The sequence below is a fragment of the Papio anubis genome, chromosome 16, assembly GCF_008728515.1.
Source record: "Papio anubis isolate 15944 chromosome 16, Panubis1.0, whole genome shotgun sequence".
Classification (NCBI taxonomy): domain Eukaryota; kingdom Metazoa; phylum Chordata; class Mammalia; order Primates; family Cercopithecidae; genus Papio; species Papio anubis.
The window spans coordinates 5,842,992-5,869,292 of NC_044991.1; the positions used below are offsets into that span (position 1 = coordinate 5,842,992).

The following is a 26,301-nucleotide window of genomic DNA, read 5'->3' on the forward strand; positions in this document are numbered from 1 at the left end:
GCCCTGCCGAGATTCTGATTTCAGGACTTGCGACCTCTGGAATCACAAGAAAATAAATATATGTTGCTTTAAGCCACTTTGACAGCAGTCACAGGTCCCCAGGACCCTGTCTGGATCAACAGAATTTGACAGAAGCAACGGTTCAGTTTCTGGGCCAGGTCCTTCTCTCCCGTCCTAAAGAGCCTGACTCTTCCCACCTGTGATCTCGGGAACCTTTGTGCTGGAAGCCCCGAGCTGCCCTGGACGAAACGCAGCTATCCTGGGAACGTCACGCTGGGGACACTGCGGGCAGGTGCTCCGGCCAACAGTCCCCACTGAGGCCAGAGGTGCAGGATCATGAGGCATGTCTTGGATGATCCTGGCCAGCCACCAGCTGGACACCACCACGTGCCCTCTGCCAACGCCCCACGGGCAAACTCACCTGGCCGAGTTCTGCCCAAATTCCGCAAACACCAGGAGCCATGTAATGTGGTTGCTGTTGGAAACTGCTAAGTCCTGAGAATCTGTGAAGCGGTAACAGGTAACGGAAGACTCGGTCATGATGGAAAGGGCCCGATTGAAACCCACCGGGCTGAGAGTGAAGCCTTTCCTCCACGTGTGTATCGTCTGCCTCATTTCCACCATCATTTCATGAGCCCAAGTTAGAGATCAGAAGAGGACACTGGGAGAGGCCAGGTGACCAGCTCAAGGTCCCGTAACCGAGGGGTGGCCCGGGGAGGCCAGCCCGGCCTGGGCTTCCATCTCTGCTCCTCCTGCTGCGCTCCACGGCCCCCTGCAAACGTCTCTCTGTCGGAAGATTTTCAGGTGAACGTGGTATCAAGTGTGCTTTAGCTTTATTCCAAGATTTACAGAAGAATCCGCTGATCCACTTAAATGGCGATTAAAACTCTGTCCACAGCCATAAGGCTTCTGCATATCCTAATCTCGATGGATGGTTTGGTTTCACGGCGATTTCACTTTTGCTGAAGCTTCACACTGGGGACACTGAGCAGCAATCCACAGCTCCCCGAGGTGCTGGGGGGCCTGGTGTGGTCTTCAGGAGGTCCTGCTGCTGCAGGAATACAGACCTGGCGCCCCGCCTCTTTCCCATCTTGGTTTCCACTCTGGGAGGGCGAAGGTGTCCTGGAGCCCACAGAGACAGTGTCCCTGGGGAGGGAGGAATGTGGCGGGCAGGTCCTTTTCTCCCAGGATGCGCCAAAGTTACAGGCTCTTTTCCTCCCCTCTGCCTCCTTAAGGAGCCAGACAGACCCTTCCAAGCCCTGGCCCTCCCTGCCCTTAGGAGCTAAATCACCACTGGCCAGTTTCCTTATCCTCTCCAGCCTCAGTTTCTCAAATGGAAAGCAGAGATGCTGGCGCTCTCTCTCCAGGGTCTGCAAATATTAAACGGCAATGGAGGTGCAGGCTTTGCTGAGCTACAAGCCAACGGCACTGACGAAAATCGTCCCAATGCCAGGGGCTGAGCAGCCTCCCAGGCCGCACACAGGTGGTCCGTGTCACAGCTGAACCAAGGGGCCCAGTGAGCTACAGGGACTTATCCGGGTTCACGCAGCTGGAGAGCCCGCATCCACTGATTCCAAAGCCCTGGCTGGCTACTGTTCCCAGGGAGGGGGCCTGAGTCCTGCTGAACAGGCGGGACAATGCACAGTTCTGAGAACGAGTTCCTGAAAGATCCCTTTGCCTACTGCTCTGTCTCTGCACTGTCCTTTAAAAGCAGACTCTCAGGCAGGGAATGGTGGCTCACGCCTACAATCCTGCACTTTGGGAGGCTGGGTGGGTGGATCACTTGAGATCAGGAATTCCAGACCAGCCTGGGCACGATGGAGAAACCCTGTTTCTACCACAAATACAAAAATTAAGGCCGGGCGCGGTGGCTCACGCCTGTAGTCCCAGTACTTTGGGAGGCCGACGCAGCAGATCACGAGGTCAGGAGTTTGAGACCAGCCTGACCAACATGGTGAAACCCCATCTCTGCTAAAAATGCAAAAATTAGCCAGGTATGGTGGCACGTGGCACATGCCTGTAATCCCAGCTACTCAGGAGGCTGAGGCAGGAGAATTGCTTGAACCCAGGAGGCGGAGGTTGCAGTGAGCCGAGATCGTGCCATCGCACTCCAGCCTGGATGACAGAGCAAGACTCCGTCTCACAAAAATAAAAAATTAGCCAGGCATGGTGGCGCACTCCTGTAATCCCAGCTACTTGGGATGCCGAGGCAAGAGAATCATTTGAACCTGGGAGGTGGAGGTTGCAGTGAGCTGAGACTGGAGTCACTGCACTCCAGCCTGGGAAACAGAGCAAGATCCCATCTCAAAATAAATAAATAAATAATAAAATAAAAGACTCTCAGAGCAGGAAGAGACTCTGAGATTATCCAGCCCAACCTCTTCAGGCAGATGAGAAAACAGGTCTCCAAAGAGGAGAGACTTGCCCAGAGCTGCCGCGCTCCCAGCCAAGCGTGTTTTCCGCTGCCTGTGCATTTAAGGAGCACCCACATCTACTCTGAGGCTCTCACAGTTAGCGGAAGAACAGGGCCCCGGCATAAAATGACTACTCTCCATAGAGCAGCAACCCACAGTTTGGGTTTCTCCTCCCCTGCCCATCCCCTACTTGCTGGCTCAGAGAGAGGCTTGTTCAATGGACTGACAGAGTCAGTGCTGTGCATAACAATGACCCCAGGGGACTCTGGTTGGCAGATGTGCTGTTTCCTGGCTGGGCGGGGATGCCCAGGGTGGCAGTGAATCGTATCATAACATGTTCATCTTGTGCATCTCAATGTGTGCAGGCCAGGGTCAGGTCTCAGCAAGGATGCACAAACTGCATTAAACCCACACCATGAACTAAAGTTCCAAGATGCATGCTGGGCAGGAGGACGCAGGAGCACAGTGCACAATTCGCTGGTCAGCACAGTGCTCTGCGGCCAATCACTCCCACCTGGCTTTTCAACATTTGTCCACCCACTGGAGGGCATCGGGGATTCTCAGCACATAATTCTTGCTTGTACCCTTCCCCTCGGGAGATGTGCTTAGAGTAATTCAGAGCATGTTTTTTCTCTGGTTTTGCATGCAAGGAATGCACAAATAAGGAGAAATTGTGACTTTTTAAAAACAGTAGGGGCTGGGTGCAGTGGATCATTCTTGTAATCTCAGCACTTTGGGAGGTCAATGTGGGTGGATCACCTGAGGTCAGGAATTCGACCAGCCTGGCCAATATGGTGAAACCCCATCTCTACCAAAAATACAAAAATTAGCCAGGTATGATGGCACGCACCTGTAGTCCCAGCTACTCAGGAGGCGGGGGCAGGAGAATTGCTTGAACCAGGGAGGTGGATGTTGCAGTGAGCTGAGATCGTGCCACTGCACTCCAACGTGGGTGACAGAGTGAGACTCTGTCTCAAAACAAACAAACGAAAGAAAGAAAAAGAAGGAAGGAAGGAAGGAAGGAAAGAAAGAAAAGAAAAGAAAGAAAAGGGAAGGGGGAGGGAGGAATGACAACCTGAAATTACAGTGATAGCGGGGAGTGCTGAGCAGGCCTGCCTCAGTTGGGCACCCAGGCTTTTCCCAACCCTCTTAGATGGTCATGCATCTTTTTTTTTTTTTTCTTTTGAGATGGAGTCTCGCTGTGTCTCCCAGCTGGAGTGCAGTGGCACGAACTCGGCTCACTGCCAGCTCCGCCTCCTGGGTTCACGCCATTCTCCCGCCTCAGCCTCCGAGTAGCTGGGACTACAGGCGCCCGCCACCACGCCCGGCTAGTTTTTTGTATTTTTAGTAGAGACGGGGTTTCACCATGTTAGCCAGGATGGTCTTGATCTCCTGACCTTGTGATCCACCCGCCTTGCCTCCCAAAGTGCTGGGATTACAGGCCTGAGTCACCGCGCCCGGCCTCATGCATCTTCTAAATGTAACATCTCCCCTCCCAATATTTGAAATGGGATGAATGGCCGCAGCTTGCATCACTGACCTGCAAAGTTCTCAGTCACAGAGTCAGCCAGGGAGGTCCTGGATGCCCACAGAAACGGGCAGTGCATGTGAACGATCACAGTGACCACTGTGTACTGAGGACCTACTGTGTACTGAGGACCTACTGTGTACCACATGCAATACTAAAGCCCACTCACTGCATCACTGTGCCCCCATTTTTATAGAGGACAAAACTGAGGCTCAGGAAAATTATTGTGTCTGGAGTCACACAGCCTAGGGTTGGCTAGAGCCAGGGTTCAAATTAAAATCTGACTTCAAAGTCCTCATTATACCTGGGTTCAAAAGACAAGCAGTGTGGCACACACCTGTAATCCCAGCTACTCAGGAGGCTGAGGCAGGAACATTACTTGGCCCCAAGAGTTTGAAAGAGCCTCGGCAACATAGTGAGATCCTGTCTCCAAAAAAAAAAAAAGGTACAGATCACAGTCTTGTATTTAGAGTTAGGATGTGGTACAAGGTGGAGGTGCTGTGAGGTGAAAGGTGGCAACAAGGCACTGGAATCCTGTAGTCTCACATGTGCAGGGCTGCCTCTCTCTGTAGGTAGATGGGGAAGGAGAAACTGCTTGGCATCCTTAGTGAGGTCAGTCCCCAAAACTAACGGGGTAGAAGTTCTGGCAAGTCAGGTTGGCACACATGGCTCAGAACCAGAGCCGATGGGAGGCCAGTGTCCCACCCTGGAGGCTGATTGCAAAGAGAAGGACAGTGTACTCTCCAGACAGCCACGTGGTACAGGAGGCCGAAGAAGAGCATATCTCAAACACACAGGGAAAAAGAGACTAGAAAAACAGATACTTATCAGTTCTTTTCTAACAAAAGTGAGCCCTGGCTCAGTTAAAACCTTGGCTCTGGGAGATAAGCAAAAACTAAAAGGGCCACATGGTCCTCCTTGATAATAAGATCACCATCAGATCATGTTTCTTCCAGTGGCAAAGAAGGAGTGTTAGAGTGGGGTGGAAGACAACACCCAAAAGTTGTATTCTCTGAAGAGTTTGCAAGTCCCCAATCCTTCTTTTTTTTTTGAGACTGAGTCTCACTCTGTTGCCACGCTGGAGTGCAGTGGTGCGATCTTGGCTCACTGCAACCTTTGCCTCCTGGGTTCAAGTGATTCTCCTGCCTCAGTCTCTTGAGTAGCTGGGACTACAGGTGCCTGCCATCATGCCCAGCTAATTTTTTTGTATTTTTAGTAGAGATGGGGTTTCACCATGTTGGCCAGGATGGTCTCAATCTCTTGACCTTGTGATCCGCCTGCCTCGGCCTCCCAAAGTGCTGGGACTACAGGCATGAGCCACTATGCCCGGCTCCACAATCCTTCTTAATTAGAACTAGATTGTTATAAATTAAGATATAAATTCTAATCCCTAAGGCAACAATTGAGAAAATACTTTAAACATATACATAGCAAAAGAAACAAAAAATTGAAATGGCATGCTAGAAAGTATGTAGTTAACACAAAAGAAGGTATTAATGAAGACAAAGGAACAAAAAAGACATAAGACATATAGAAAACAAATAGCAAAATAGCAGATGTAACTCCTGCCTTATAAGTAATCACATTAAATATAAATGGATTAAATAATAAAGAAGGTGGAATGGGGAAAAACATGAACTAATCATATGCCGCCTGCAAGAGACACATTTTAGCTTCAAAGACACAAATAGGTTGAAAGTAAACCTATTTTCAACCTATATACAAAGATACACCATGCAAACAGTAACTAAAAAGAGCTGTAATGGCTATATTAATATCAGACAAAATAGACTTTAACACAAAAATTGTTACTAGTGGCAAGGAAGGACATTTTTATCATCATGCAAGGATTCATAAGAAAGTAAGAATCATAAAAATTTATGCACCTACCAATACAGCCCCTAAACATATGAAGCCAAAACAGAATTGAAGGGAGAAATAAATCATTTTAAAATAATACTAGAGACTTCAATCCCCTACTTTCAATAATAAATAGAACAACTAGGCAGAACTGACAGAGAAATAGAAGACTGAAAAACACTAAAAACCAAGTAGACTTAACTGACATTTATAGAGCACTCTACCCAACAATAATAGAATGTACATTTTTCTCATGTGTCCACTGAATATTCTCCAGGCTACACCATATGTTATACCATATAACAAGTCTCCATAAATCTAAAGTTAAATCATACAAAGTAAGTTATCTAATTATAATAAAATAAAACTAAAAATCAATACAGATATGTGAAAATTTAACAGACTCCTAGAAACCAATGAATCAAAGAAAAAAATTACAAGAGAAATTAGAAAATATTTTAAGATTAAAATGGTGGAAATAATACACTAACAGATATACCTATTGCAGGACTTAAAGAGAGAAACTTATAGCCATAAATGCTTACATTGCAAAAAGAAAGATTCCAAAATAATAAACATTGCACCTTAAAAAACTGGAAAAAGAAAATGAACTAAATCTGACACAGGCAGAAGGAAGAAAACAGTAGAGATTAGAGTAGAAATAAATAGAAAATAGGAAAATAATAGAGAACACCATCAAAACCAAAAGTTGCCTCCTTGAAAAGATCAACAAATTGACAAGTTTTTAGCTAGACTGACCAAGAAAAAAAAGGGTGAAGATTCAAATTACTAAAATCAGGAATGAAAGAGGAAACATTACTAGTGACATTATACAAATAAAAGGATTATGAAGAAGTACTATAAACAATTACACGCCAACTAATTAGAAAACCTAGAGGAAATGAACAAATTCCTGGAAAGACACAAACTATCAAAATTGACTCAAGAAGAAATATAAAATATGAATAAATACAACAAGCAAAGAGGTTACATTAGTAATTTTAAAACTTCCCACAAAGTAAAGCCTAAGATCAGATAGCTTCAGTGGTGAATTCTGTCAAATGTTTAACAAATTAACTCTAATATAGTGCAAATTCTTCCAAAAAATAGAAGAGGAGGAAACACTTCCCAACTCATTCTAAGGCCAGTATCACCAAAACCAGACAAAGATATCATAAGACAAGAAAATGACAAACGAATATTTCTTATAAATACAAAATCCTCAACAAAATACAAGCAAAGCAAATCCAGTAATACATGAAAAATATTATACACCATGAACACAAATTATTTATCCCAGGAATACAAGGTTTATTCAACATATAAAAATCAATCAATATAATATACCATATCAATAATATAAAGGACAAAAGCCATGTGATTATCTCAACGGTGATGAAAAGCATTTGACAAAACCTAACACCTTTACATGAACAAACAAACCAACCACTCAACAAACTAGAAACAGAAATGATGTTCCCAGCCTGGGCAACATAATGAGACCCTGTCTCTACAAAACAAATGTAAAAATTAACCAGGTGTGGTGGTATATACCTATAGTACCAGCTACTTGGGAAACTGACACAGGAGAATCACTGCAGCCCAGGAGTTTGAGGTTGCACTGATCTATATAATTGCACCACTGCACTCCAGCCTAGGCCACAGAGGGAGACTCTATCTCAAAATAAATAAACAAATAAATAAAAACTAAAAAAAAAAAAAAAAAAAGAAAGAAAAGAAAAAAGTTCTCTTTTTTTTTTTTTTGAGGCAGAGTCTCTCTCTGTCTCCCAGGCTGCAGTGCAGTGGCCGGATCTCAGCTCACTGCAAGCTCCGCCCCCTGGGTTCACACCATTCTCCTGCCTCAGCCTCCCGAGTAACTGGGACTACAGGTGCCCGCCACCACACCTGGCTAATTTTTTGTATTTTTTAGTAGAGACGGGGTTTCACCGTGCTAGCCAGGATGGTCTCGATCTCCTGACCTCGTGATCCGCCCACCTCAGCCTCCCAAAGTGCTGGGATTACAGGCGTGTGCCACCGCGCCCAGCCAAAAAGATGTTTCTTAACCTGATAAAGGGCATCTATGAAAAGCACACAGCTAACATTATACTTAGTAGTGAAGGACTAACTGTTGATTCTTTTTTTGTTGTTGTTGTTTTTTAATAGACACAGAGTCTTGCTATGTTGCCCATGCTAGTCTTGAGCTCATGGCCTCAAGCAATCCTTCCACCTCAGTCTCCCAAATAGCTGGGATTATAGGTACATGCTGCTCAGCCCAGCTTAACTGCTGATTCTTAAGATCAGGAATAAGACAAGGATGTCTGCTGTCATCATTTTTATTCAACAATGTATTGGAGGTTACAGTCAGGCATAATTAGGCAATAAAAGGCATTAGGTTGAAAAGGAAGAAAGCCATCTCTATTTGCAGATGACATGATCCTGGATATAGAAAATTCTAAAAAATCCACACACACAAAAATATTAGAACTAATAAACAAGTTCAGTAGGGTTGCAGGACACAAGATCAATATATTTTAAAAATGTATTTCTAGAAACTAGCAATCAGTAACAAAAAGATAGATTAAAAATTACATTGATGGCCAGGTGTAGTGGCTCACATCTGTAATCCCAGCATTTTGGGAGGCCGATGCAGGCAGATCACCAGAGGTCAGGAGTTTGAGACCAGCCTGGCCAAGATGGTGAAACCCCATCTCTACTAAAAATACAAAATTAGCTGGGTGTGGTGGCTACAGGTGACTATACCTGTAGTCCCAGCTACTGGGGAGGCTTAGGCAGGAGAATCACTTGAACCCAGGAGGCAGAGGTTGTAGTGAGCCAAGATCGCACCACTGCACTCCAGCCTAGGCAACAGGGCAAGACTCTGTCTCAAAAAAAAAAAAAAAAAAAAAAAAATTACATTGACAATAGCATCACAAATCAAAAAAAAAAAAAATTTAACAAAAAAGTTCAAAAACCTGGTACAGTGAAAACTATAAAATGCCATTGAAAAAAAGTTAAAAGACCTAAATAAATAGACATCCCATGTTCATGGATTGGAAGACTACTATTAAGATGGCAATACCCTCAAAATTGGTCTACACTCACAGCACAAGCCCTATTGAAATCCCAGCTGCCTTTTACAGAAATGAACAAGCTGATACTAAAATGAATATGGAAATTAAAGAGATGCAGAATAGCCAAAACAATCTTGAAAAAAAAGTTGGAGGGCTCACAATTCCCAATTTCAAAACTTACTACAAAGCTACAGTAATCAAGATTGTGTGGCGCTGGCATAAAGATAAACATACAAACCAACAGACAAGAATTAGAGTGCCCAGAAATAAACTCTCATGTTTACTGGTTTTTGACAAGGTACCAAGACAAGTGAATGGGGAAAAGAAAAGTATTTTCTTTTCTTTTTTTGGAGATGGAGTTTTTTTTTTTTTTTTTGAGATGGAGTCTCGCTGTGTCGCCCAGGCTGGAGTGCAGTGGACGGATCTCAGCTCACTGCAAGCTCCGCCTCCTGGGTTTACGCCATTCTCCTGCCTCAGCCTCCTGAGTAGCTGGGACTACAGGCGCCCGCCACCTCGCCCGGCTAGTTTTTTGTATTTTTAGTAGAGACGGGGTTTCACCGTGTTAGCCAAGATGGTCTCGATCTCCTGACCTCGTGATCCGCCTGTCTTGGCCTCCAAAAGTGCTGGGATTACAGGCTTGAGCCACCGCGCCCGGCCGGAGATGGAGTTTTGCTCTTGTCACCCAGGCTGGAGTGCAATGGCACAATCTCGGCTCACTGCAACCTCCGCCTCCCAGATTCAAGTGATTCTCCTGTCTCAGCCCCCCGAGTAGCTGGGATTACAGGAGCCCGCCACCACGCCCAGCAAATTTTTTTGTATTATTAGTAGAGACATTAGTTTCACCATGTTGGTCAGGCTGGTCTCGAACTCCTGACCTCAGGTGATCGACCCGCCTCAGCCTACCAAAGTGCTGGGATTACAGGCATGAGCCACCCTGCCTGGCCAGGAAAAGTCTTTTCAAAAAATGGTGCTGTAACAACATGCAAAGAAGCAAATCAGACCTCACGTCACAACATATAGAAAAATCTACTCAAAACGTTATCAAAGACCCAAATCTAACAGCTAAATGGTAAAACTCTTGGAAGAAAACATACGCATGAATTGTCATGGCCTTGGATTTGGCAATGATTTCTTAGATAAAACACCAAAAGCACAAGTGACAAAAGAAAAAAATAGATAAACTGGACTTCATCAAAATGTAACTTTTATGCTTCAGAAGATACCATCAAAAGGTGTAGAGACAACACATAGGATGGAAGAAAACACTGGCAAACCATACATCTGACAAGGGCCTAGGATCTAGCATATATCAACAAATCTTTACAACAATGAAAAGACAGTTCAAACAAAAAATAGGCAAAGGATCTAGTGAATACACATTTCTCCAAAGAAGGTAAACAAAGGGCCAATAAGCACATGAAAAGATGCTTAACAGCATTAGGCATCAGTGAAATGTGAAACAAAGCTATAATGAACTACACTTGACACCTACTAGGATGGCTATGATGAAAAATAAAAAACAGGCCAGGCTCGGTGGCTCATACCTGTAATCCCAGCATTTTGGGAGACCAAGATGGGTGGATTACCTGAAGTCAGGAGTTCGAGACCAGCCTGGCCAATATGGTGAAAGCTCGTCTCTATTAAAAATACAAAAAAATTCGCTGGGCGTGGTGGTACATGCCTGTAGTCCCATATCCTCGGGAGCGTGAGACAGGAGAATCGCTTGAATGCAGGACGTGGAGGTTGCAGTGAGCCAAGATCATGTCATTGCACTCCAGCCTGGGTGACAGAGCAAGACTTTGTCTCAAAAAACAAAAAACAAACCAAAAAAATTAGCTGGGTATGGTGGCAGGTACCTGCAATCCCAGCTACTCAGGAGGCTGAGGCAGGAGAATCATCTGAACTGGAAGGCAGAGGTTGCAGTGAGCCAGATTGCACCTCTGCACTCCAGCCTGGGCAATGGAGCAAGACTCCACCTAAAAAAAAAAAAAAACAAACAAACAGTAACAGCCAGGTGCAGTGGCTCATGCTTGTAATCCCAGCATTTTGGGAAGCTGAGGAGGGTGGATCACCTGAGGTCAGGAGTTTGCGACCAGCCTGGCCAACATGGCAAAACCCCATCTCTACTAAAAATACAAAACAGCTGGGCATGGTAGCGTGCACCTGTAGTCCCAGTTACTCGGGAGGCTGAGACAGGAGAATCGCTTGAACCCAGGAGGCAGAGTTTGCAGTGAGCAGAGATCACGCTGCAGCACTCCAGCCTGGGCAACAGAGCGAGACTCCCTCCCAAAAAAAAAGAAAAAAGAAAAAAAATGCCAGAGTTCAGCCATGACCTGCTCCACCCAGGCCTAAGGACACCTCAAGCTCTGCCCTGTGCCCACCTCCCCCAGCTGCCCACACAGGCCTCAGGTTTCCATTTTTCCTCTTCAGGGATGGCAAGCAAAGACCTCTTGAATCTTTGACTTCCCTTTAATATATTAACTTAATTAGCTCATTCTAAGGTGATAGCTTTCTGCTGTATGCTTTTGAACTTAACTCGGCAAATTAACATTTGTGAACAGGATTCAGTTATGAATTTTAATGACTTTCATTCATTCACAGTCCAAATAAATTACATATCTAGTGCTTCCTTTAAAATGTTTATTGCCATTTTATTATAATCATTGGCAATGAAACCACATATTAATTTAAAGAGGCAACTGCACGGATTCTCTCTCCAAGCGGCACGCGCAGTGTGGCCCACTGTCCCAAAAGCAGCTAAGGACTGGACTTTTACGGTTACAACTGGCCCTGGAGAGGGATGGACTATGGCAAGGTGACAGTTAAAGCCAACGGCCCTGCATTAGTACGTTCTGAAAGGCACCTGCTCAGAATGCAGCGTATCTCTTGGTGGCCTTCTAGGAGTTGAGGCCTACAGCCATGGCTAACCATTTTCCCACACTTCACTCAGGTAGATGGCTTTTGAAGTCTGTGAGCTGTGCTTGTTTTTTCTTTTTGTTTTTCTTTCTTTTTTTTTTAAAGAGGGAGTCTCTCTCTGTCTCCCGGGCTGGAGTGCAATGGCAACGTCTCGGCTCACTGCAACCTCTGCCTCCCGGGTTCAAGCAATTCTCCTGCCTTAGCCTCCCGAGTAGCTGGGATTATAGGCGTGCGGCACCAAGCCCGGCAAATTTTTTTTTTTTTTTGTATTTTTAGTAGAGACGGGGTTTCACCATACTGGCCAGGCTGGTCTTAAACTCCTGACCTCAGGTGATCAACCTGCCTCGGCCTCCCAAAGCCAGGTGTCCTAACCTTTGTTTTTCCTTTCCAAGTTTTGTTAGATGATAAGAAGAGAGAAGTGACTCTGAACAATAAAATAAGAGTTGAGAAAGGCATGACTGGAGTCTCCCAGCTAAGGACCCACCCCTAGGCCCCTGTGTGTCAGAGCACATGGAAGCAGTAGGAAGCAGTATCAGCCCAGCAGAGCCCCAGTAATGGGCTGCGACACGAACTTCAGAACATGGGGAAAGCGGTCATCTGATGGCTGGAAAATCCTGGCTTGGGCCAGGTGTGGTGGCTCCACCTGTAATCCCAGTAGAAGGCCGAGGCAGGTGGATCACTTGAGGTCAGGAGTTCGAGACCAGCCTGGCCAACATGGTGAATCCCATACTAAAGTACAAAATTAGCTGGGTGTGGTGGCGTCGCCTGTGAGGTCCAGCTACTCCAGGGAGCTGAGGCAGGAGAATTGCTTAAATCCAGGCAGAGGTTGCAGGGAGCCAAAGATCACTGCTGCCTCAACCTGGGCATTTGGAGTGCTCCCATCTCAAAAAAAAAAAAAAAAAAGTCTCAAAAAAAAAAAAAAAAAAAAAATTCTGGTCGGCTGGCTCAGCCTGCTCAAGGGCTGAGTTTTCACCAGCGCCCCCAGGAGGAGCCTGAGGTCACTGCAGGTGCCTGCCCAGCCCAGCATTCCTGGGCGGCCCCTAAGGGGTGGTGAGAGCTGAAGAGTGGTTCATACCTGCACATTCTCACAAAGTCTGAAAAAGGAAAAGGAAGTACTATTTGGTAGTCAACTATGTGTTCCAGATATACTTGGGGCGAATATTCTATTTCAACATATATTCTCTTGCTCATTTACTGGCACAGTGCTTATAAAATGTCTAAGTGGCAACCCCTTGTGCGTGTGCCTAGTTGGGGAAGGCGAGGGTGAAACAGAGCTGTGCTGTGCAGTACAACTGTCAAAGTCACTTGCGACGGTTCTAGTGATGGTTAAAATGAAATACAATTAGAAATTCAGCATTTGCACCAGCTGCGCAAGCGGCTGCAGGGCGCGGGGCCGGTTCATCTGACTTGGTTTCATGAACGAGGCCGCGGAATGCAGGGGCGCTGAAACAGGCGGACTCGGCAGTGGAGACTACGTTTGCACTCCAGGCCCAGCCCTCTCCTGGGCTCAAGCACCCTGGAAGCAACCTTCACTGGTTCTGGAAACAAGACACACTTCCTCCCTAGACTCTGTCCGCCACCACTCACTACCACCTGCTTTATTTTCTTTTTTTTTTTTTTTGAGCCGAGGTCTGTCGCCCAGGCTAGAGTGCAGTGGCGGGATCTCAGCTCACTACTGGCTCACTGCCTCCCGGGTTCTCCTGCCTCGCTGCTGCTGGATCCTGGCATACCACCGCCCGGCTAGTTTTTGTTTTTTTAGTAGAGCGGGGTTTGGGACAAGCCAGGATGGTCTCAATCTCCTGACCTTGATCATGGATCTACGGCCTCCCAAAGTGCTGGGATTACAGGCTTGAGCCACGCTTCAGCCTCACCTGCTTTATTTTCATGTGGCCCCAGTAACCAATTACCGTCAACTCGGTGGCTTAAAACAACACAAATGGGCCAGGCGAGGTGGCTCACACCTGTAATCCTGGCACTTTGGGAGGCCAAGGCAGGTGGATCACCTGAGGTCACGAGTTCAAGACCAGCCACAGCCAACATGGTGGAAACCCATCTCTATCAAAATACAAAAAGAGCCAGGCGTGGCAGTGGACATATAATCCCAGCTTGCGGGAGGCTGAGGCAGGAGAATTGCTTGAACTTTCGGGGAGCAGGAGGTTGCAGTGACTGAGGTCCTGCAGGCTGCATCAGCCTGGGGGACAGGCCGAGACTCGTCTCAAAAAAAAAAAAAAAAAGCAAAACGAACAAACAAACAAAACACCCAAATGTATTATCTCATATCCTGGAGGTGTCAGGAGTCAAAAAGGGGTTGACCCGACCGTGCTCCACCTGGAGGCTCCGGGGAGAATGCGTTCCTTGCCTTTTTCAGTTTCTAGAGGTGCCTGAGTACCTTGGCTTCTGGCCCCGCACCTCTCTGGCCTCTGCTTCTGCTGCCACATCTCCTCTGACTCTGACCCTCCTGCCTCTCTCTTGTAAAGATGCTGGCGATTGTTTTGGGCCCACCAGAGAACCCAGAATAACCCCCCATCCCAAGATCCTTCACTTAATCATTTCTGCAAAGCCCCTTTTGCCACGTAAGGTGACCTAATCACAGGTTCTGGGAATGAGGGTATGGACTTCATTGGGGTCCATGACTCTGCCTCCCTCCCTATCCTCCCTTAGCTCCACCACTCTCGGCCAAGAAAGAAACAGGCAAGTCCCCAGGGCCGAATCCACTCCCCTCTAACCCCAGGAATGCCCTTGCCCACATGGCTCAGAAAGGGCGGGTGACCGACGCATCTCCTCCCCTGGCCCAGATGCCACCCAGAGCCTCCTCAGTTCTCAAAACCTTTCAAAATGTTTCAAAATCTACCCTGGGTGGTCAGGTGCAGTGGCTCACGCCTGTAATCCTGGCACTTTGGGAGGCTAAGGTGAGTGGATCACTTGAGGTCAGGAGTTCGAGACCAGCCAGGCAACATGACCAAACTCTCTCTACTAAAAATACAAAAAAAAATAGCCAGACATGGTGGCAGGCGTCTATAACCCCAGCTACTCAGGAGGCTGAGGCAGGAGAATAGCTTGAACCCAGGAGGCGGAGGTTGCAGTGAGCTGAGATGGAGCTACTGTACTCCAGCCTGAGAGGCAGAGCAAGACACTGCTCCCGCCAGCCCAAAAAAGATTGTATACCAGAAAAAAGGAAATAAGCTGAGAGAAGAGGTGAGTTTGAGGTCATGCGGCTGATAAAGGGTATTAGGGAGGACAGGTTATGCTGCAGTAACAAGGACCCCTAAATCTCAGTGGCTGAGTCCAGCACAAGCCTGTCTTCTCTATGCCTGTGTCCAGCCTGGGTGTTAGCAGGGTGCACGGTGATGCGGGGATCAGGGATGCAGAGTGACCAGGCACCATCTCTGCCTCACCCAGGCCTGTACGTGACCATGAGAGGCAGCTGCCCACTGGCTCCGGAAGCTTCTTCCGAGCACGACACGCCCCACATCCACACCTAAGCACATTCCGTGACCACGCCCTCCTTGAAGGTGGTGGGAAGTGTATGCCCAGAGGGCAGCAGTGACAGAAGCTGGGGTGGGAACCCCAGAGACTCCCATCCGCTACCCACTGCCGGTCCCCCCACCAGGCACAGAGCAGCGAGCACGCCCCCCGCCATCAGGCACAGAGCAGCGAGCACACAATCCCCCACCAGGCACCAAGCATCAAGCCGCAGCCTCAATGAGGAGCTCAGGCTTTATCTTTCCTGCAGGGTTAAGCTTGGCTGCTGGAGACAAAAGTCTGGGGAAAATGTCTCTGGACTCTGAAGCGCCCCACATCTCCCAGGGTCTAGGGCATAGGAGCAGGCACATCCCTGGCTCACTTACTATTGCAGACTGACGCCAAACTGCTGGGTGGGCAGCGGGGGCCGCGGGGGCGGCGTCTTGGTGGGAGGCGGCATCCGGCCCTCGTGCAGGCTCTGGAGCTTCTCATCATACCTGCAGACACAACAGAGGCCGGGCTCTCACCTGGCAGGGGCAGCTGGCATCCATGGAGGCGCTGGGTGGAGCTGGCTACCCTACAAACACCTGCAGGACACCTGGGCGTCCCCTCCCTCGGGGCACACACACCATGCTGCCAGCTCACACACATTCACATTCACGCGGTCACAATCCCCCACTGCTGTCGGCTATTCTTGCAACAGGCAGTAGCCTAGTCCCCAGCAAGTGTCCATTCTCTCCTGCGACCCCTGGCCAGCGGGCCTACCCTGGCCGGTAGAGCGGCCTCACTCGCTTGCCATGCGGCCAGCCCCGAGGTGGGCGTGACCACCCTCAGCTCTCCTGAGTGTCTGAAATTAAGACAAACACTGGCTTGTAATGCTAAAGGGGACTTGTCCCTTTTGTTAATTACTTTGTCCCCAGTGTCTGGAAAGGGCTTGCTGCCTAGTAGATGCTCAATTAAAATATTTGTTGAATGAATGAAGAAAGCCATGAACAGCTGGACTCTGAAGAGGATGGATAAATTCTGAAGGAAGCTTAATGTTAAAGCCTTCCAGTAAAAAGAACCTCTGTGCTGGGTGCGGTGGCTCATGCCTGTAATCCCGCACTTTGGGAGGCCAAGGCAGGCGTTTCACTTGAGGTTAGGAGTTCAAGACCAGACTGGACAACATGATGAAACCCCGGTCTCTACCAAAATTACAAAAATTAGCTGGGCATGGTTGTGCACGCCTGTTATCCTAGCTATTTGGGAGGCTGAGGCAGGAGAATCACTTGAACCCAGGAGGTGCAGGTTGCAGTGAGCCAAGATCGTGCCATTGCAGCCTGGGCGACAGAGCAAGACTCTACCTCAAAAAAGAAAAGAGCCTCTGTGCAGCAGGTAACAGTCCTCCCTTAACACAGTCCTCCCTTAACACAGGCAAATACATATTGAGGCCCTACTATGTGCCGGGCACTGTGCATACAGCAATAACCTGGCCACAGGATGGGGGGAGAACATGATCATTAGTCAGCAGTTCGGGAGCAAGGCAGTCAGTGACACAAGACGGTGCAGGCACACGTCGCAGAGGCACCCGGCACGCAGGGAAGGTCTGCAGAGAAGGCGGCACACTGGACTGAGCCTGGCCAGCCAAGCAGGTGTGAGCCGCTGCCATGTGCGGTTGGGTTGTCCTTTGTGAGTTAATCACAGCGCTCTGTGTCCCGAGTGGCTCCCCAGAGGTCTTTGTCCCTCATGAGGGGCCTACCATGAAAGGGTTATTTTGTGTACTTTACAGATTGGGAAACTGAGGCTTGTCAAGGTCTGGGGACTTGCCTCAGGTCACAAGCTGGGACGCCAGCCAGGATTCAGGACCCCAAGGCCCTGCCCTGCTGCTTTGCCAGTGGGTCTCAGCCTCCGGTCCTCGCAGCACCCACCAGGAAGTGTGTGGGGGTGGATAAAATCCAGACTTAGCCCCCAAGTCTAGTAGATGCTCAATTAAAAGCATCAGGATTGGACGTGTCCTCTGGGGTTCTGCTGCACGGCTATGGAACAGGGGTACCGGCTCCCTACAGAGTAAGTTCAGGAGCTCCCAATGCCCAAGCCCACGCCCCTCTCCCAAACCTTGCCCCTCTGACTCACAGGACCCTGCACCCTCAGTGTTGCCAGCCACCTGCACATTCCAGAGGCCCTAGATTGCACCCAGTAGCCATTCAGAAGCCGGAGCTGGGTGTTTCAGATGCCGTCCATTTCATCCCCAAATTACTCTCCCACGCGGGAGGATGTGAAGCTACCCTTTGTCACCAGATCAAATCACTTCCACCACAGAGCTACTAAAAATACATCTTCTGAGCCGTCTCCATGGACTCCCCGGGTCACTCTAGTGAGGTCTGGGAGTGGAGTCTTGCCAGGGCCCACGGCAGACCAAGGATTCCCATCATCCTCCCATGGCCTCTGGGTCCATTTCACTCTCCTCTGCTCGGCACCAAGGACTCCCAGCCCAAGGTGACCTCCAGCTTCACGTTCACCAACTTCTGCTTGATCACTTGGGACTTCTTGCTGCCTCCAGATCTCCCAATATTTCACCCACATGTTTGCAGGAGGGCTTCCCTGGCCTCTTGATCTAGCCAACTGTCCCTGTGAAACTCACTTTAAGAGCCACCTCCTCCTGGAAGTCTTCCTGGATTACCCCCACATATCAGTCCCCTCCCCAGCTGGGTTCAATGCCTCCTCTGGCCCCTGTCATCACTGATTTGTGGCCCTCACTAGCCTGAGCGTGTCACGAGAGCAGGGACCACACTCTCTAAACACCTCTATATCCCAGCACCTGCCACATGACTTGGCATCTGGAGAGAAGTTATTATCTCCATTGCCCCTGCAAAGCTACCAATTTCACCTGCATGTACTTTGGCAAGAGCCTACTCCTTTAAAGGAGCCCCTCAGAGAGGGAGACAGGGGCAGAGGGAACCCAGGCTGGGGGTCCAGAGACCCAGGCTGGATCTGCACACTCTGTACTGGCTGCATGGCACGCATCTTCCTGGGCAGCCTCTATTCATCTGGGCCTACGTTTAAGCCTCGTAGCGGATACACCAATCAAGCTTTCAGCATCCAGCAGACAGGTCGTTTCCTAGAGCGCCCGCGACATCCCTGAGAACATTTCATTCTGTACACAGCGTTATCCACACGCCTGGAAAATTCCCCCAATTTTCTGCTCAAAAGCAAAAACGGTAAACACCAAGGCAACAAACGGCCAGTGCCCGGCTAGGGCTTATTTTTTAAATCAGTTCTGCAGTGGTGGGCGAGGTAAACAGCCCGTCCTGCACACAACCTTTGCAATCTCATTTCTCTGAGTCAGCAGCTGCAGATCTTTGTCGACGCCGCAGATTTCTGAGCCAAAGCTAGCCAAGCACACATTTGGAAACGAAGCCTTAAACATTCATGGATCGAACCAAGCCCTTTGGAAGCATGAAGAGGTACTGATGTGGCTTCTGGGGTCTAACCGGCACTCACCGCAGAACTTCGGGAGGGATTATCAGCTGGTCATATTTAAGGTGTTCATGGAGCTCGCTCAGGTAGTTGAAATAGGTGACTTTTTTCCCAAACTTGTGACTAAGCAGAAGCAAGAGAATAAAGAAACCATTAGGTGCCAGCAGAGAGGCCGAGGGTTGCAGGGAGGGAGGGGGAGCTGGCGGCAGACCAACGCAGGCATTTTTCATATTAAGAAAATGTAAACGCTGACACGACTTAAAACCCGAACAAGCAGCGCACGCCGGGAGCTATTTTGCTTTCACGAGATCTCCAATGCACCAAACACTCTGGAGTGGCTCATCTGCATAAAAATAAATATCTGCCTCCAATTTACATCTGCCCTGAATTTGCATAGATATAGGAGATAGTGCGGAAGTGCCAAGAAGCGCTCTTGGGGGATGCAGGTTAGGCAGGGGGCACTAAGGCACTGGCACAGACAACCTCTGAGGTTGACGCCTGCCCCAGGGCAGCCTCAGCTGCTGGTGGTTTTGGGGTCAGTGGTGGCTTCACATTTGGCCACCTCTTCTAAGGACGGGGATAAAAGAGGTTCTCCAGCTTTGTCTCCAGGACAGTCTCTGGGACCCCAGGGCGTAGCGCAGCCAGAAGGCCAGACATGCCCTGGCCTGGCGCAGCAACTCCGTTTCCTCCCTCCCCTTGTGCCCCAGGGCAATTCACTCCCTCTCAGGGCCTGGATCTGAAAGTGGGGGTTCCTCCTCCTAAGTGAGGGCAGAAGACAATGCAAGGCTATTTGCACGTCTAGTCCGCTGCCTGATGTCTGGTGGACATGCTTGCTGCGATGACTGCTATTAGTAACAAGGCTCAGCATGAATTGCAAAGTGGGGATCATTGACAGATAGATGTGAGCATGCCTTTATACAGAAGCCTGTAATCCTCCCCTTCTTTATGACAGTCTAGGTTTGGTTTTTGTCATACATGTATCATTTGAGTTTTATTTTGTAGGACACTATTATTTCCTTATTGTATATGTTTAAGATATACAACTTTCCCCCTCCCCCCGAGATGGAGTCTCGCTCTGTCACGCAAGCTGGAGTGCAGTGGTGTGATCTCGGCTCACTGCAGCCTCTGACTCCTGGGTTCAAGTGATTCTCCTGCCTCAGCCTCCCGAGTAGATGGGATTACAGGTGCACACCACCACTCCTGACTAATTTTTGTATTTTTAGTAGAGACAGGGTTTCTCCATGTTGGCCAGGCTGATCTTGAACTCCTGACCTCATAATCCGGCCAGTTCGGCCTCCCAGAGTGCTGGGATTACAGGCATGAGCCACTGTGCCCAGCCAGGATATACAACTATTAATGTGGGTAAAGAATTATACTGTTACTGGAAAAGGCAAGTTATGTATTCGGCCAAACCGAAGATATTTTATGTTATTTTATGACAATTTGAAAGTCTTAAAATAAGTATTCATGTATTTTCAATGTTATTTTGTGAAATCAAAATAATTCAAGTTACCATTGCAAAAATAAAAAATACGGAGATCATCACAGGTAGGAGGATCCAAAGGGACAGCGCCAGCCCAACGCTCAGCCCAGTGCCAGCGCCAGGTTCCCAAAGGAGCCCCAGGGAGGCCGAGCTGTGTGTATTGGCTCCCCCTAGTGGACGAGAAAGAATCGGACCTGGGGGCCGGGGGAGTGGGGTGGGGACTGACAGGTTTCTGCATTCAAGGACGCTGCCAGGTAGGAGGCCAGGGAACCCGGGCTGACGGCTAGGGCTCCAGAATAGTCACCAAAGTGCAGTGTGCCCCTCACACCAAAGACAAGGGGAGGGAGGAAAGCGGGGCCTGCCTTAGTCCTCGCACCCCAGCCCCCAGGGGGAAGGGGCTGGTGGGACCCCTGCGGGAGTGTCCTCACCGCCTGCCCATTTAGACTCCACGGGACTCGGGGACAGTCTGGTCTCTGCCGGAAGGCTGCCAGAGGCTCTTCCCGGGGCTGTAAAGTGCTGTCAACGTCCTGTGTGATGGGCGGAAGGAACCCACTAAGGGCCAAGGGAGCCTTGCCCCTCTGCAGTAACCATTCTCAAGGACAGAGGTGCCCGCTTCAGAGCTGCAGGGAGGCCTCCCCTGCCCAGCCCCTCACCTTCCTCTCTGCAGCCTCCCTGACCCCTCCTGCAGGCCAGGCTCTGCCGAACATGGACTCGGGGGCAGGCGCAGCCAGAGCCCTACCACTTGCCTCTCCCTCTCGGGAAAGGGCCCACAAGCCAGCTCAGCCAGGGACTCCCAACACAGCGGGCGGCAGTCACTGGGGTTCTGGTTAGAGTCGCAGCCACAGGCACCACCTGCGGGGGTGTGAGTCGGGAGGTCTGGGCCAGACCCAGGGCTCTTTTGTGTGTGGGCGTTTGAGAGCCTCAGAGGTCCTCCACTTCCTTCATTTACGAATGAAGACTTGGGGAAGAGAGATTATGTGGCTGCCCAAGACCTCACAGGCAACGGGCAGCGGAGCCCAGTCTGGGCTCCAGAGTCCCAGCCCAATTCCTGTGGTCCTCTCCTGGTAGCTGCTTATGTCCAGGCACGAGGCAGGATGAGGGGCAGAGTCACACAGGCTCGGGTTGGATCCCAGCCCACGCCCCTCCTCCTGGTGCGACCCTGGGTGTAACCTCTCTGAGAATCAACCTCTTCTTCTTTGAAATGGGGAAAATGTGGCTGATTTCACAGTACTATTTTGCGGTGCCTGGCACATAAGGTGCATAAGATATTGGAATCAAATTAATACAAAAGGGTAGTTTAAAAAGGTTTTTTTTCCTTTTTTTGAGGAGTTTCACTCTTGTTGCCCAGGCTGGAGTACAATGGCACGATCTCGGCTCACTGCAACCTCCGTCTCCTGGGTTCAAGCGATTCTCCTGGCTCAGCCTGCTGAGTAGCTGGGATTACAGGTGCCCGCCACCACGCGCTGCTAATTTTTTGTATTTTTAAGAGAGACAGGGTTTCGCCATATTGGCCAGGTCGGTCTCGAACTCCTGACCTCAGGTAATCTGCCCACCTCGGCCTCCCAAAGTGCTGGGATTAAGGGGTGAACCACTGCTCCCAGCCAGCTTAAAAACATTTTAAAACAGGGCCAGGTGAGGTGGCTCATGCCTATAATCCTAGCACTTTGGGAGGCCAAGGCTGAAGGATTGCTTGAGCTAAGGAATTCAAAATGAGCCTGGGTAACATGGCAAAACCCTGTCTCTACTAAAAATACAAAATTTAGCTGGGCATAGTGGCATGCCTGTAGACCCAGCTACGTGGAAGGCTGAGTCCAGGAGTTCAAGGCTACAGTGAGCTGTGATGGCACCACTGCACTCCAACCTGGGCAACAGACTGAGACCCTGTCTCAAAGCAATGAAACTAAACAAAACGACGACAACAAACAAAAAACACAGTACTAGCAACTAACACTGAGTATTTGCTAGTGCCTGGCAGGCCCTGTTCTAAACAGTCAACATGGCTTACTCCTATAATCCCAGCACTTTGAGAGGCTGAGAAAGGAGGCCAGGAGTTCCAGTCCAGACTGGGCAACATAGCAAGACCCTGTCTCAACAAAAAAATTGTTTTAGACTAGCTGGGCATAGTGGTGCGCACCTGTAATCCTGGCTATGTGAGAGGCTGAGGTAGGAGGACCACCTGAGCCCAGGAGGTTAAGGCTGCAGTGAGCCATGATTGCACCACTGCACTCCAGCCTGGGTGATGGAGCAACACCCTATGAAAAAAAGAGAGAGAGATAAAAGGAAGGAAGGAAGGAAGAAAAGTAAAATAAACACTGTATATGTATTAAGTCAGTGAATTATTGTGACAATGGAATGACTTAAGTAGCCTTGTCAGCCACATGGGGAAACTGAGGCAGAGAAGGGTTGCCTCTCTTGTTGAGGGTAATGGATGGCAAGGGTCAGAGCAGTCAAGCCCAGGCAGTCTGACGCCATCACCACCATGCCGTCCAGGCTGCCACGTGGAAAACAAGAGGAGAAGGTGAACTTTTTTTTTTTTTTTTGAGACAGTCTCGCTCTTGTTGCCCAGGCTGGAGTGCAATGGTGCAGTCTCAGCTCACCACAATCTCTGCCTCCCGGATTCAAGTGATTTTCCTGCCTCAGCCTCCCAGGTAGGTGAGATTACAGGCAGGCACCACCATATCCGGCTGATGTTTGGATTTTTAGTAGAGATGGGGTTTCACCATGTTGGTCAGGCTTGCCATGAATTCCCGACCTCAAGTGATCCGCCCATCTCAGCCTCCCAAAGTGCTGGGATTACAGGTGCCCGGCCAAGCAGGTGAACTTTTTTCCCAAGAACCTTAGAGGTTTCCAGAGCTCCAAGTGCAACAAAGTCGGACTCTGTCACCCAGGCTGCAGTGCAGTGGCGCTATCTCAGTTCACTGCAATCTCTGCCTCTTGAACTCAAGCAATCCTCCCACCTCAGCCTCCTGAGTAGCTGGGACTAAGGTACGCGCCACCACGCCTGGCTGATTTTTGTCTGTTTTGTAGAGGCGAGGTTCCACCATGTTATCCAGGCTGGTCTTGAACTCCTGGGCTCACGTGATCCACTTGCCTTGGCCTCCCAAAGTGTTGGGATTACAGGCGTGAGTCACCATGCCTTGCCCTCTAAGGATTTTTCTTTTTTCTTTTTCGAGACGGAATTTAGCTCTTGTTGCCCAGGCTGGAGTGCAATGGCGCGATCGTGGCTCACTGCAACCTCTGCCTCCAGGGTTCAAGTGATTCTCCTGCCTCAGCTTCCCGAGTAGCTGGGATTACAGGTGCCCAACACCATGCCCGGCTAATTTTTTGTATTTTTAGTAGAGACGGGGTTTTGCCATGTTGAGCAGGCCGGTCTTGAACTACTTACCTCAGGTGATCCGCCTGCCTCAGCCTCCCAAAGTGTTGAGATTAAAGGGGTGAGCCACCGCGCCCGGCCCCTCTAAGGACTTTTCTAAGGTAAATGACAGGACTAGCTTCTTTGCTATGTCAAATATGTCACATGTCACATAGGGCACAAGGGTGCTGGGCCTGGTTAAACACAAACAAAACCTCACCTTCCGATAGGGGAATGTGTGCGGCACAGGCCACTAGGTGAGAAAAACTGTCAGGAAATTCTAGTGACACGAAAGGAGCTCTTTGGCCACAAAAATCTCTCCGTAGATTAAGCAGGAACTGACTCAAGCCTGCTGCTCCGCCAGTTCTCCCAGTGGGCCTCGGGGCCACATAATTCAGTCCCTGGAATGACAGCTCTGGTAGCTGATAAGAAAAGAAGGCCAGGCGCGGTGGCTCATACCTGTAATCCCAGCACTTTGGGAGGCGGCGGGTAGATCACCTGAGGTCAGGAGCTTGAGACCAGCCTGGCCAACATGGTGAAACCCAGTCTCTGCTAAAAATACAAAAATTAGCCGGGCATGGTGGCAGGTGCCTGTAATCCCAGCTACTTGGGAGGCTGAGGCAGGAGAATCGCTTGAACCCGGGAGGAGGAGGCTGCAGTGAGCAAAGATCGCACCATTGCACTCCAGTCTAGGGGACAAGAGCAAGAGTTTGTCTCAAAAAAAAAAAAAAAGAAAGAAAGAAAAGAAAGGCTCCAAGCTGCCTGAAAGGGCAGTTCTCTCTCTTTTTTTTTTTTTCTGCAGCCTTGAAATCCTGGGCTCAAGCAATCCTCCTGCTTCAGCCTCCCATGTAGCTGGGACCACAGGCGCATGCTACCACATCTGGCTAATTTTTAAATTTTTTATAGAGGTGGGGCTCACCTTCTTGCCCAGGTCAAACTCCTGGGCTCAAGTGAGCCTCCTGCCTTGGCCCCCCAAAGTGCTTGATTACTGGCATGAGCCACTGTGTCTGGCTGCAGAGTAGCTCCCGATGTGCCCCAAGGACCAGTGCTTGCCAATATTCCTCTGAGTGCCAGTCACAGTAAGAGACAAAGGGACACAGGGACAAGGGTGGGACGGGGCAGCGTAGCCCTTGGGGCGGCAGCTGGCTGGTGGGGAGACAGGCAGGTGCCTGAGAGCCTGAGCTGTCCATGCTCCTTGGGGGCCAAGATGCTTCCCAGGGATGGATGGGAAATGGGAAGGAGAGAGTGTGGACTCCGAGGTCCCAGCTGGCATTCCAGCTCTGTCCGAGTGCTCCCTTTACACTGAGTGTCACACCCACTTGCACGGTGTCTGTGGGGCGTGAGGAAGAGACCTATGTCAGCAGCAGCCTCAGAGCCACGTGGGTGGGCTCCAACAGGTGGAAGGAGCTGAGAGGGGAGCTGGCAAAGGTCTGTGAGATTCGAACCTCTGGGGAAGAATGACGACCCCTCCAGGGATGTGCCTCCCTGTGCCCAAAGGCTTCTTCCCAGGGAGGCCCTCCAGGAGTCCTCCCGCCCCCTCGCAGAGGCAATCACCTCACCCGAATATCCTGACGCATCTGGTGCACACCGGGGCCCTCCTGCTCTGAGCCCCTCCCTCGCCTGCAGAAGTCACCCAGGCAGGGCCAGAGCCACCGCGCCAGGACAACATCTGTCAGCCTCTTCCCCACCCCACCCCCGTCATGTGGCTCCGTGCACACAGTTTGTGCCTGATGCATACAGCCCAAACGGAAGAAAATACAGGACGCCCAAGCGACCCAGGCAGAGACCCCCAGCCCTCACCAGCCCCTTGAGCTCCTGCTTCCCAATACTGAGGCAGAAATCCTTCAGCAGCAACAAGCCTAAATATGGAAGAAGCTGACTGAAGTCGCCACATTTCCGGGCTGTGGCTGCCTCTCTTTAGGCCGCTTATTTGGGTTGCTATGCAATAAAAGCTTAACTCAGCAGGCTTGGGGTGTCCAAGCCCTGCCCATTCCAAAGAGATGCCTGGCCATGGGCGACCTGCTCCTGGGTGGAAACCTCTCGGCCCTTGGAAGAGTCAGCCTGGTCATGTCTTTGTACACTGGAGGCCTTGGGCCAACACCACAGAGTTTGTGCCAAAATGTGATTGAGGGTGGGGGCCTTGGGCTGTATTCATCTCATCTCAGGAGGGGCTGGCGACCGAGTGACTGAGGTCAGCCAGGTGGATACTCCGTGCCTACATGACTGATCTGCAACAAAAACGCTGGGCACCAAGGCTCGGTGAGCTTCCCTGGCCAGCCATGCTCCCTCCTCCTCCACACGTTCTTGCTGGGAGAGTGGAGCACTGTCTGTATGAAACCGCCTGGAAAGAACAGCTGGGAGCTTGCACTTGGACCTCCTGGACTCAGCCCTGTGTGCCTTTTACCTTTGCTGACTTAAATCTGTGCCCTGTCTCTGTAACAGACCACACCAGTGAAGCTAACAGCTTTCCTGAGATCTGTGAGTCCCTCTGGAAATTCACGGAACCCGAGGGTGGTCGCACAGTGTGGGGGCTCAGGTCAAGGCAGGGGGCTAAACACCAGGTGCAAACCCCACAGGTGTCAAAGGCCAGCACTCCTGTCCATGACCTGGGCCGGCCTTGTGACCCCCCGCAGACCCCCAAGCGGGTGGGGAGCCCCAGATCCACAGGCATCCTGGAGACAGGCCCTCCATGGCACGTGGATAGGGAAGGCCTTCCCACGGACACTGAGGGACCTCCAACCCCAGCGGGATCCTCTCCC

General features: G+C 49.9%; 1 protein-coding gene across 5 annotated transcripts in view; it reads right to left on the reverse strand.

Moving 5' to 3' along the window:
- Window positions 1–26,301, reverse strand: part of ARHGAP8 (Rho GTPase activating protein 8) — a 94,210-nt gene that overhangs the window by 15,357 nt on the left and 52,552 nt on the right. For 4 of the 5 annotated variants that reach the window (XM_009217479.3, XM_021921661.2, XM_009217478.4 and 1 more), the window contains 2 exons: window positions 18,732–18,830; window positions 15,638–15,748 (listed from right to left, as the gene is read on the reverse strand). In XM_009217479.3, coding sequence (XP_009215743.2) covers window positions 15,638–15,748; window positions 18,732–18,830 — 210 coding nt within the window. The remainder of the gene's footprint in view (window positions 1–15,637; window positions 15,749–18,731; window positions 18,831–26,301) is intronic. The other variant, XM_021921662.2, reaches the window with a different exon arrangement.